The sequence below is a fragment of the Astatotilapia calliptera genome, chromosome 23, assembly GCF_900246225.1.
Source record: "Astatotilapia calliptera chromosome 23, fAstCal1.2, whole genome shotgun sequence".
NCBI lineage: Eukaryota > Metazoa > Chordata > Actinopteri > Cichliformes > Cichlidae > Astatotilapia > Astatotilapia calliptera.
The window spans coordinates 32,981,301-32,992,398 of NC_039323.1; the positions used below are offsets into that span (position 1 = coordinate 32,981,301).

At 41.8% G+C, this 11,098-nt stretch overlaps 1 protein-coding gene across 3 annotated transcripts; it reads right to left on the reverse strand.

Moving 5' to 3' along the window:
* Positions 1-225: 225 nt before the first annotated feature.
* On the reverse strand, positions 226-3,673 carry en1b (engrailed homeobox 1b). Of its 3 annotated transcripts, XM_026160070.1 has the most exons (3): positions 3,466-3,673; positions 2,780-3,382; positions 226-710 (listed from the first exon to the last, which is right to left on the reverse strand). In XM_026160070.1, exons 2-3 carry the CDS (start codon positions 3,312-3,314, stop codon positions 379-381), a joined length of 867 nt encoding a protein of 288 aa, XP_026015855.1. In that variant the 5' UTR covers positions 3,315-3,382; positions 3,466-3,673; the 3' UTR covers positions 226-378. The 3 variants fall into 3 exon arrangements, with proteins under 3 accessions (XP_026015855.1, XP_026015856.1, XP_026015854.1); XM_026160071.1 differs by having other exon boundaries at positions 226-698; positions 2,780-3,673; XM_026160069.1 differs by having other exon boundaries at positions 2,780-3,673.
* Between the last annotated feature and the right edge of the window lie 7,425 nt (positions 3,674-11,098).

Consider the following 11,098-nt stretch of genomic DNA (forward strand, 5'->3'; position numbering starts at 1 on the left):
TTAATTTCAGACTACATGTGAACATATTAAAATCTTTGGCTTGTTTGGCTTGACTGATGTGTTGAAGGGAAAATATGGCGCAAATATGGGGAAAAGGGGGGTGGGGGCAAGGAGACCACAAGAACCTATAGATCCTAAAAAACAGTGAGAACAGACAGAGAGGAGAGAAAAAAGGACCGGCGTGAAGAGACGAGCCTGAAATTAAATATACCGTATACAACATGATAACTGTGTGGCTATATAAACTTTAATAACGAGCGTTCATTTATATAACTATGTCCATATACTGTTACCATAAACAGAAATCTGTGTTTTTAAATAGCGTCCCCCACTTCTCCTTCTTCTCCCAGTTCGTTATGTCCAAAAGAGTCCGGCCGCTCATTCGCTCTCCTCCTTCTCCTCCTGCACGGTGGTCGTTGAATGGTTGTAAAGTCCTTGAGCCATGAGCTGCAGGGCCAGGCCGTTCTTGTAACCGCTGGCCTTTTTAATCTTGGCCCTCTTATTCTGGAACCAGATTTTAATTTGGGACTCGTTCAGGTTGAGTTCCTGGGCCAGAGACTGTCTCCGCTGCTCCGTTATGTAGCGGTTGGCCTGGAACTCGGTTTTGAGTCTCTGCAGCTGCTCGGCCGTGAACGCCGTCCTGGGCCGCTTGTCCTCCTTGCCGCTCTTTTTCTTCTTCAGTTTCCGTGTCCTTGGGCCTGGTGTGGAAACAACAATGGGAAACAAAGATTTATTCTAAGGCTGGACACAGTCTGACACCGAGCACCACTTTTTTTCTCTTCTATTTTAAAGGAAAGAAAAACGTGAAAGCGTCTCTCTGTGAGCGATGATAGCGCCTTATTATCTGCTCGGTATGCCCGAATGTAGGTCACAAGTCTGTGCGGGAATGATGTGGGCAGGTTAGCCTGTGCTGGGGATGACTTCTATCAAAATAATGTTTTGATGTCACAGTAAAAAAAAAACAGCACAGAGAATGAGCGGAACTGTTAAAGCTGGACGCTGTGCAAACACAACTTGTTTTAAATCAGAGCAAACAAATATAAGCCTCTGGTGGAGGAAGTGGAGGGGGATTGTGGGAGAATCTCACGATTGATTATTCATTACTATTTGACATGCTGAAGGTCTGCCTCACAGGTGAGTGTGGGACGTGGGAGACAAAGTAGCCAATCAGAAGAGAGCAGCAGCAACCCAAACAACAACAACAACAAGAAAAAAAGCTCCAGTGCAAATGATGAGACTTGTTAAAAGCCTTATGAGCCTTGTCCTATCGCTCACACGTGGAAGTGTTACACTGGAGGTGCAGAGATAGATATCCTCCCTGCACACTCCACAGCTCCACAAGCTGCAGCACAGCTAATGGGACCTCATCCGGGGCTGCTTGATCAGTTATGACTGCAGCAGCGCGGTATTTTCACTTCAAGGACCCGATCGAATAAAGCTGAAGCAGCAAAAAAGAAAAAAAAAAGCACGGGAATTTGGTCACGTAGCTGAATATATGAGTGCGCATTGATCCGCTGATTAACTGTGTACTGCGCACATTTAATCCAGTGGGACAAAGGAAGCGCTGTCGCTGTGAAACAGGGCAGGCTGGGGAGCTTCGGGTCTAATATTAGATTTCATAAAACAATAATAACAATAAGTCGCAGAAGGACTTCTTCCTTTACCCTGACACATAACCACCACCATTAAAGCCAATAAAACCTTCCGCACCATCACATAGGCCGGCCTAGAAGCTATGAGGCGCGCGCGCGCGCGCGCACACACACACACACACACACACACACTGTTTCAAAGATACATCAGCATCCTGTATGTTTAAACTGCTAAACATTAAACGGGCCTAAAAAGTCATTGCATGACATATGCAAACACTCGAACCTTCAAACTCATCTCTAAATCGATGCATCTTCTGCATCAGCTCAGAGGGGAGAAAGCGGATAAAAGTGAAAAGAAAAGAATTGCTTTCAGAAAAATAAAAGCAGCAGTGGTGGAGGTTAGAAAACAGATCCATGCCTCTTTTTTAAGTATTATTATTTTTAGGCTAAAATTCGGGAGCAAAAACAGAGAAAAACGTTCCAGCTTTAGTTCTGTCAGACTAAATAAATGAATCTAAAATAACCGGCAAAAACACGTTAGCCCGTGAAAGACCAGACAACAATACATTTGATTTTTTTAATAACCGTGTGGACTTGTAATTGGGTTTAATAAGGTATGAATCCTCGGCACTGTTGTTGGCTTGTTTTACATTACTTTGGTCTTTTCCGCACAAGGGAGGAAACATTAATATTAACAGAAAAACCAAATACGTTCCATATATTTTTGTGTAGTTTGCCTTATTTAGAGTTTTTAAAAAGTTTTTTTTTTAAAAATACATAAAAAATAAATCTGCTCGTGACACTGCCTGGGGCCCACATCAGCTTTAGCCCCAATGTGCTTCAACTTCACTCTGAATTAATTTACTTAATTCTTCACTTTGACTTTTGTCACCTTGTGCTTCCGTTACACTCTCCATTATAAACTGCTAACCACTTTTACTTCAGCGACTTCTTTTCAGCACTTTACCCCCCCGACAGTTCTTATTTTCGAAATCAAATCCCTTTGTTTTGATTGGCTGGAGCACCTCGGTAAACTATTTAAACACTCACGTGCCAATTTTAAATTCCCTCTTTTTCTTCACGCTGGCACCTGGAAGAAATGTATTTGACACAGCGGAGAGAAACACAAGTCATCCCACTCCAGCACCCCACTCGATATCATTCGGGGACTACTAGCGCCTTACCAGATGAGGGCCGGTCCGAGTACCGCGTACAGTACACCCAAGCGGGCCACAACATCGGCTGGCTTTCTTTTGCCATGGGCGGAGAGCCTCCATTGCTGCCGCTCATGACCATAATTGACGAGGGGCTGTCTGCGTATCTACCAGTCCCGTTGCTCGTCGATTCGCACTGCTTCGACGAGTTCTGCTTGGAAGAGGGGGAAGAGGACGTGGACGACGACGAGGAAGGCGACGACGAGCTGCTGTCGCTGCTGCAGTTGGAGTCCAGGCACAGGCTGCCGGTGTGTAGCGGCCTCGCGCCCAGCGGGTTCACGTTTTCCCGACCCGACGTCTGGCTCCGGTCGCGGTAGTTCGGCTCTTTTCTGCAGCCGAAGTCCGGCCGGAGGATGTTGTCTATGAAAAAGTTCGTGGTTCTGTGGGCTTGCTGGGCTGCCTGGTGGGGTAAAATCATAGCAGGGGATGGCAGGTTCGGCGACAGGGACATGCTCTCCTCCTCGGTTGTGTCCCGGCCGCTGTTGGGCTCCTTCTGCTCTTCCATAGCTGGTGACCGTGAAAAACGTCGGCCTCTCCACGCCAAACTCCACTTGTTGCTCACTCTCCCGTCCCCTTCGGTATCCAATTCAGACAGACAGCATGTAAAAAAGCCTTTTTAAACTAGAATAAACACCTGCGTTCGTTAACAATATCACCTAAAGCATGTCCTCTCCTAACAGTGTTCCGAGACCTGGCATAGCGAACAGCTCCACGTTACAGCCAGTGTCCCTGCCGCTCCTCGGTGCAGCATAATATCTGTGTATTCGCTCTTCCCAAACTCTCCTAAAACCGTTATCTCCCCCCCGTGTGTGTGTGTGTTTTCTCCCTTTCTCTTACACCCAGCCGGAAGCACGTGTGCGCGTACACATAAAGCAACCGGCCAATCAGGACGGAAGATCGTCCCTGTCACAATTGACGCTGTCCAATTAGGGCTGTGGCTGTGCTGCGGGCGAGCACGCGCACGCAGCACGCGCTTATTAGTTGGATCGATTCGGGAGAAGCGCACGTGCACAGACGTAATACACAGCAAAACAAAAACAAGCGCGGAGACAGCCACCATTAAAAACACTGCTCAGAAGGGCGAAAGGGTTTTATTCCACATCGCTACATGCTCTTTAAGCACATTTTAGTTTTACAAACTATTTGAATTTAAACGCACTTTATAAAAATGATGAAGGAATAATAAAAATAAACAAATAACAAGAATAATTTTAGAAAAATAGGACTACTAGCATTAATGTTTTAGCTAAAATGTAAGACCTTCTATTTGGTGAATTTTGCAGCGTAAATACTGTTAACCGTCCAAGTGTAAATTACATTATATCACGTGAACTGACATCAGCTATGTAAAACATATTTCATTTTAAGTGGAGTGTTTTAAGTATATGTATATTTAAAAAAATATTTTTATGTGTCTTCATAATATTAGATAAAATATAAACAAAAACATTTTGTGCGCTAAACAGCTCCTCCGTAAAGTGCATAAAATGCACATTGTGGATCACAGCATTCGTTTCTACAATCTCATCAGATGATTTACCCTTGTTCTTTCCTTCTCATTTATTTTTTTCTTTTCTCTAACAGTGAAATACAACGAGGATGCTGTAAATGAGAACACGTCAAAGCTTGGATTGTTAAAACCACCAACAGCATCTGTACAGCGTTACTTTACCCTAATCACAATTTACGTCCCTTTAATATTTTAATGAGCTATTACAGAGCCACGAATTTGACATGAACAAACCCAAAATTCCGAAAAAGTGACCCAGTAGTTATTTAAAAAAGCACAAAAATCAAAGTTGAACAGTAGTAGTCTGTACAGTGTGTGTCCACATAAAGAAAGAGAACTGTATAGTTTCCTTCCTTCCTCTAAGTAGCTAAGACTTTGACTTAAAGTATGATTTTTTGTGTTTTTTTTCCACAGCGACACGAAAAACCAACATGTTTGCGTTTCCCTGTGATATTTCAGTTCACAGGAGGCCACTCGTGAAAGGGTATAGGGGAGGCTGGAAAACAGGAGTGTGTCCCGATAATAGGTGGCTGCTGTTTTTTTTTTTTTTTCCTTTTTTGTGAAGATCTTCAGAAATTGCCTCCAAGCTCTAATTGGCGATTTGAATTAATAATAATATTAATAATGATAATGGCAACAGCGTGAAAGTGGGGGACGTGTTGATGGTTAACACGGCCGCGGTGAAATCTTCATCCGCACGGGGGTCGGAGTTAAGGATGAAGGAGGGGGTGTGGAGGAGGGTGTGGGGGACACCATGGCTACTTAATTAAATTCCAATTAGGACAGTATCAATATGGCGTTTAGCCGCAGCGCCATTGTGGCTAAATGAGCACTCAGTCCTGCTCTTATCTGGCGCCGCAAAGAGAGGGGCTGCTCGAGAGGAGCTGCAAAAGATAATTTATAGCTTTTAATTAGTCTTCATTCCGCCCGATGTGCCCGGTGTTCATCACCGGGAGCGGGGGGCCGGAGAAAACCCCGAGTCAAAGCCGCTGTCAGCGCTCCCTGGCAGGGCCCTTAATCAAAGTGAAGCAGGGCCCGCGCTACAAGCCACGTAATTTCCAAGGTGCTGATAAAGCTTGTTGAATAATAGCGGGAGCCCTCGGAGACACCATTTACAGAAATGACTTTATTGACGGCTTAACGTTGGTAATTCATTTTACCTTTCATGTATTGGGAGCCGGATTTGTCGCCGTAATAGGATGATAAATGCACTGACGGATCGCAGCCCCGGTTTTATTGAGTAGCCTATATACTCCAGGAGCCTCACTGGTACACACACGCACACACACACACACACAGTCAGCCCTGATGAGCTGATGTAAAAGTGTGTGTGTGTGTGGACTGCACCTGGACTAAAGCAGGTTTCTCCGTTGTTTTAAGCAGCACATTGTTTCTTTCCTATCTGCGAGGTTCGGTGAAACGAGAAAGCCTCGCGAGAAGCAAAAGCAGAAAATCTTACATTTATTTCTTTAAAAAATAAAAATAAAAACCCTGCTTCACTTTCTCCACGTCCTCACTCTTAAACGTCACTGGCTTCATCTGTGTTTGCTATAAAACCAACAGTCTGGGCATTCATTCAAACACTACGCTTGATTGATTTTTCTTTTTCACACAGAATTGCTATATATAGAGTTGTATTTTGAAAGTTCATAAAGATGTATAATAAAAACCGCTTGGATTAAAAACAAACATACTTTTTTATATTTTGTTTCAAAGTTTATGAAATAGACCCGTTATTAACCTTTCAAATATGTGAACAAATGATTAGTTAAGCATTTGTTCCACATCCTCAAAATACTGCATTTATAATTTCCACACCAGCTAAAATGAAACACTGATGTATTTTTTGTTGCTTTATTTTATTATATTCCCCGATTGAACCATGTGTTTGGATGCGGTTTGTCCTCAAATCGTCAAGGATATTACAAATGTTTCCAAATGACAGCATAATTGTGATGCTCGGCGGAAAGTTGTGAGGTTTTGGATGGGCTGTGTCTTGGTGCTGCAGGTGTTTGTGTCTGCTGCCATCTAGTGGAGGATAACAGGAAGCGCAGTAAATGATTCTCTCCAAAATTATGTTGGGTTTTTTTGTGTGCATGCTCATTAAGGTGAAGTAAGGGAATAAGCCAGTATCACCAAATGTTGTTGTTCCTGAGTGAGAGAGAGTGAGAGTTCAGCTAAAGCTGGTATAAGCAGCAGCTGTAATCAGTTGGCTCCACCAGAGATTAATTCCCGGTGAGCATCGACTTAAATGCAACTGTTTTTAAGCTGAACAAATATGTATGAAATCCGGTGCTGAATGCAAATAAAGGCGACTCTTAACGTTAACCACTGCGGGAAGTCCCGGGCTTACATCCTCATTTATGTTCCCTTTACAAGTTAAAAGCGACCACGTTATCTTGGCGCCATCTACTGACCACACTGCGTAAATAGTTTTTTCTTCTTGCTGCTCCCTTTAGGTGTCGTCACAGTGGATCGTCAGCCTCCCTCTCCTCTTCTGCCCTTCCTCCTGTGTCACACCATCCTCTGCATGTCCTCCTACACCCGCAAATCCCTTCTGTGGACTTCCTCTTTTCCTCCTGCCTGGCAGCTCCATCTTCAACATCTTTGTCCATTTACATGCCCAGACCATCTCAGCACTGCTTCTCTAACTTTATCACTACAGTTCAACCTGAGCTGTCCGTCTGTCCACCCTGGTCACTCAAAAAGAACACCTTGAATCTTCAGAGTGAAATACTTTTTATTAAATTCTCATTACATTTATTATTACCTTTGAAAAGTTCAGTTACTTTACAAACCGAGATTTAATGTCACAAACACGTGGTGCTTACCCCTCAGTTAATGTGTTACAACAACACATTTACTTGCTCAGGCTACAATAACTTTGCACACTTTGCACATCATGTTCTTAGGTAGCTGGTATTTATTTCAGAATGTGTATTTATATTAATATTTAGATAATGATGTATATTTTTTATAGACTGTAAATACCATATAGTCCATATTCTATTCCTGTCACCAAGATAAATTTCTAATTTGTGCACAAACTTGGCAATAAACGTCATTCTGATTCAAAAATTTTGTATCCATGAGTGAAGTAATGTTATGAATCCATTAAATCCTGGTTTACATCCACCAAGATCTTTCTTCAAGGTCACCTTAACGATTTATTCATTGAAAACTGACACAAAACCTTAAAACTTAGAAATTGTGATACCTAAAAGTGTAGTGTTTATCATCAGCATATGAAAAGTTACTGTTTAAGGATTTAAAATATCACGTCACAATTTGACTTCTACTTCTAGGTCAGCAGATTGAGCTGAAGGTCAAAGTGATAATAATGCAACATAAAGCTATTTAAAACGATGCTTGCTGCCATTGTTTGCAGTGAAAACATATAGGTGAATATATTATAACTTTCAGGTTATTGTATTATGACTTTGTTTGTACATTACAGCAGCAGGTTATAAAATGATTTTTTCACACTGTGCATTGATGTAGAAAGCAACTTTCAAGTAACCAATGAATGGCAGTCAGTGCAAAACATTCATCCATGCAGCTCCTCTCACTGTTTGTTGGAAATCTTAAAGGGGAACAGTCATGCTTGTCCTTGTTGCTCAATTAAGTTTCACATAATGAAGTCAGACTATAGCCTGGTAGGATGGCCTGCTTTGGCAAGTCAGAGGAACTCTCATGTATACCGTTTTATATATAAGGCAATACTTGGATTGCTGCCTTCCTATATATGTTCCCTGCTTGCAATGAAACATGCTGGTTGTTATTGTCTTTGTCTGCAAGGTTACTTGTTGGTTCCTGTTCCATTTGCCCGAACTGAATTTGGTAAAAGCGCTTTTGTCCATTTAGCACCCTTGACTTGGAAAAAACTGCAGAACGACTGAAAAATGACAGAATTAATTTCATTAAGTGCTTTTAAACCTAAACTAAGAATCCTTGAGGCCAAGTCCATAACATGCAACTGTGTCAATTAGATTGATTGTCATTTCAAATCGCACCAAGAGGCAAAAGGTACAGTGAAAACAATAATGGCCCAAGAATAGATCCCTGTGGCACACCCCAAAGCAGAGGGGCCACAGGGGATAAAGCCGACCCCAACTTAACACAAAAGGTCCTCTTTAAGAGATAGGACTTTAACCACAAAAGTGCCCAACCAGAAATTCCCACACAGTGCTGTGTCAAATGCAGCGGTCATGTCCAACAAGACCAGAACTCCATATTTACCATGGTCTGTCGCTATCAGAATGTCATTCATAACTTTTACGAGGGCTGTCTCCGTACTGTGAAATGGCTTAAAGCCGGACTGAAAGATTTCTGACAAATTAGAGTCACTCAAGTAGTCCATCAACTGAGTATAAACAATCCTTTCCAGAATCTTACTAAGAAAGGGAAGCTTAGAGATGGGTCTGAAATTTGATATGACTGAACTGTCTAAGCCTGGTTTCTTAAGTAAAGAAAGAAAGACTAATATTAATAATGTTCAGAATGTGTGGTCCGATGGTAGGAAATACCTTTTTAAGAAAACGGGGAGGAACAACGTCATTTGGAGAGCCACATGGTTTAGCATTCAACACAAGTTTCTCTAAATCAGATACAGAAACTAATCCATCTGAGGTGGACAACTCAGGAGGATAAGAAATAAGTTGGTCAAACAATATGGAAAACCGCTCGGCGGTATCTGAGCCAAAAGCACGATAACATCGAGCAGGTACAGCCCGCTTAACAACAGGAGGAATCAGAGGAAAAGGTAGCTTTAAAAGAGTTTAAAAAGAGTTTAAACTTATAATTTCAGACTGAGTACAAGCTGAGGTGATGGACTGAGACCCAGTGTAAGATAATTACAGCTCATTTCAAGCACTCAGTAATGCAAAGAGACTCTAGAACGGATAAAAAGGCTCCCTATTACGTGGTAGAAATAGAACATGACACCGTGAACACAATAGAATACATTGTAATGGAATTAAAAAAGACAACCCCCCCCCCCCCCCCCAAAACTGGACAAACACTAAAGAAATAAAGACAAAAGGAAAGCAAAAAAACAAACAATGATTCCATTTCAGCAACTGGAAGAAAAATGTAGATACTACTCTGTTTGTCCACCAGATGTCAGAATAAAACAGCTGAAATTATTCCAGTGAGGAGGAACCCAAACAGACAGCAAAAACACTGCATTAACCACTAAAGACCAGAGGCCTGCTGCAAGGTTGATGGTTTTTCTTACTGTTACTATCACTCATCTTTCATAAAGGTCATCAAAGCCAGAAAAACCAACAGCAAAGACGTATTTCCTGGATAAAAAGACCAAATAAAAATGTCCCTCTGTAGAACGTTGTGAACTGAAGCACTGAGGCTGTAAAACCACACAGCAAAACCCACCACCACTGCAAAAAACTCATAATTAAAATAATGTTGTTCACAACAAGGAGTCTTTAAATGCAAATGTCTAATGAACAGTGGACCCAAAATGAGTATCCCACCTGTTTCCTGCTTTTTTGGCTGTTTGACATCTCCTAACATCGTGCCACGAGTGTCAAAGCGCCACGCATTTGTGCTGAGGAGACACAAACCTTAACGAGACATCGCAAACAAGGACAAGTTTTCAACTTTGCGGCACTCAGTCCCGTCTACTTTCTGCCACACACACAACTCCCTTCAAATATTGAAATGCCACCAATGTACAGGGGACATGTTTGCATACTAAACGGTGATTATCATTCACCGAGTGAGTGTCCGTCTCTCTCTGTGTCTCCACGAGGTCCGGACTTTCTCCACTAATAATACATGAAGGGTTCCTCTCCCTCATCCATTAATCAGGAGGGAGGCTGAGGTAACGCAGGGCTGATCTTTGGCCTTCGCACACACACGCACACACACACACTTCACCCGCCATTAATAATTGAAGGGATATTAATGCAGATAAATAATTAAGCTTTGGGGGATCTCTGCAGAGTTCTAATGAGAGGTGGGCGACAGATTGCTCCTCAGTCTTATTACATCTTACGGAGAAGTTTGTGAAAGCTTAAGGTGATGATAAATGGGGGCCATTTAGTAATTGGCAAATTAAATCAATGCAGGCACTCCGTGGAGCTCCATGCATTCTCTTTCTGGAAGAAGAAATGTCTTCTTTTACGTCTGTGTGCTGAATTTGACCTCTTTTTTGGGCATGTTGGTTGTTTGGTGACCTCTAGGAGGCTTAAATTAATAGTTATTTATGGAATACTTCAACATATATTTAGATAAGAAATTTAGTTTAAACGTTTGTGGTCCCCTGATGATGACTCCTGATTACCTCAGTTCAGCCCATAGAGCCAAATAATCAGGCTGTAGGTACCCACGTAGCCTCTGTAATGAGTTTCTATTCATACACAATAATTTTAACTGCTTTAAAAGTAGAAGTTGCTATAAAAGACAACGATGTGGTGCTATAAACATAAATAGGTAAGGGAGTCCCAGATGAAGGTTCAACACAGGCCTTCTGCTCAGCCTTTCATGATTTACATGAAAATTTCTGTTGCAAATTTTGCTCACGTAGAATGAATACAGAAAAGTTTTATATATTTTCCAAATTAAATAATTTAAATAATATTATAATTTTAATATTATTAATAATAATAATTTTACCTACTTAAAAAAAGAAGTTGGTAGACTAGATTTGCATTACCAAACATGTTATACTTAGCTGCTACATTTAGCTTGCAAATGTTGGTTAGAAGACCAGAGGCTGTGAAACTTCACGTTTAACTCTCAGCATGTACTTCATTGTA

Bases quoted from the DNA above. Each gene is read 5' to 3' on its own strand.
- en1b (XM_026160070.1), bottom strand. From the start codon at position 3,314: ATGGAAGAGCAGAAGGAGCCCAACAGCGGCCGGGACACAACCGAGGAG. The intron at 711-2,779 runs GTAAGGCGCTAG...TTCCCATTGTTG, and splicing joins CTCGGACCGGCCCTCATCTG to TTTCCACACCAGGCCCAAGG.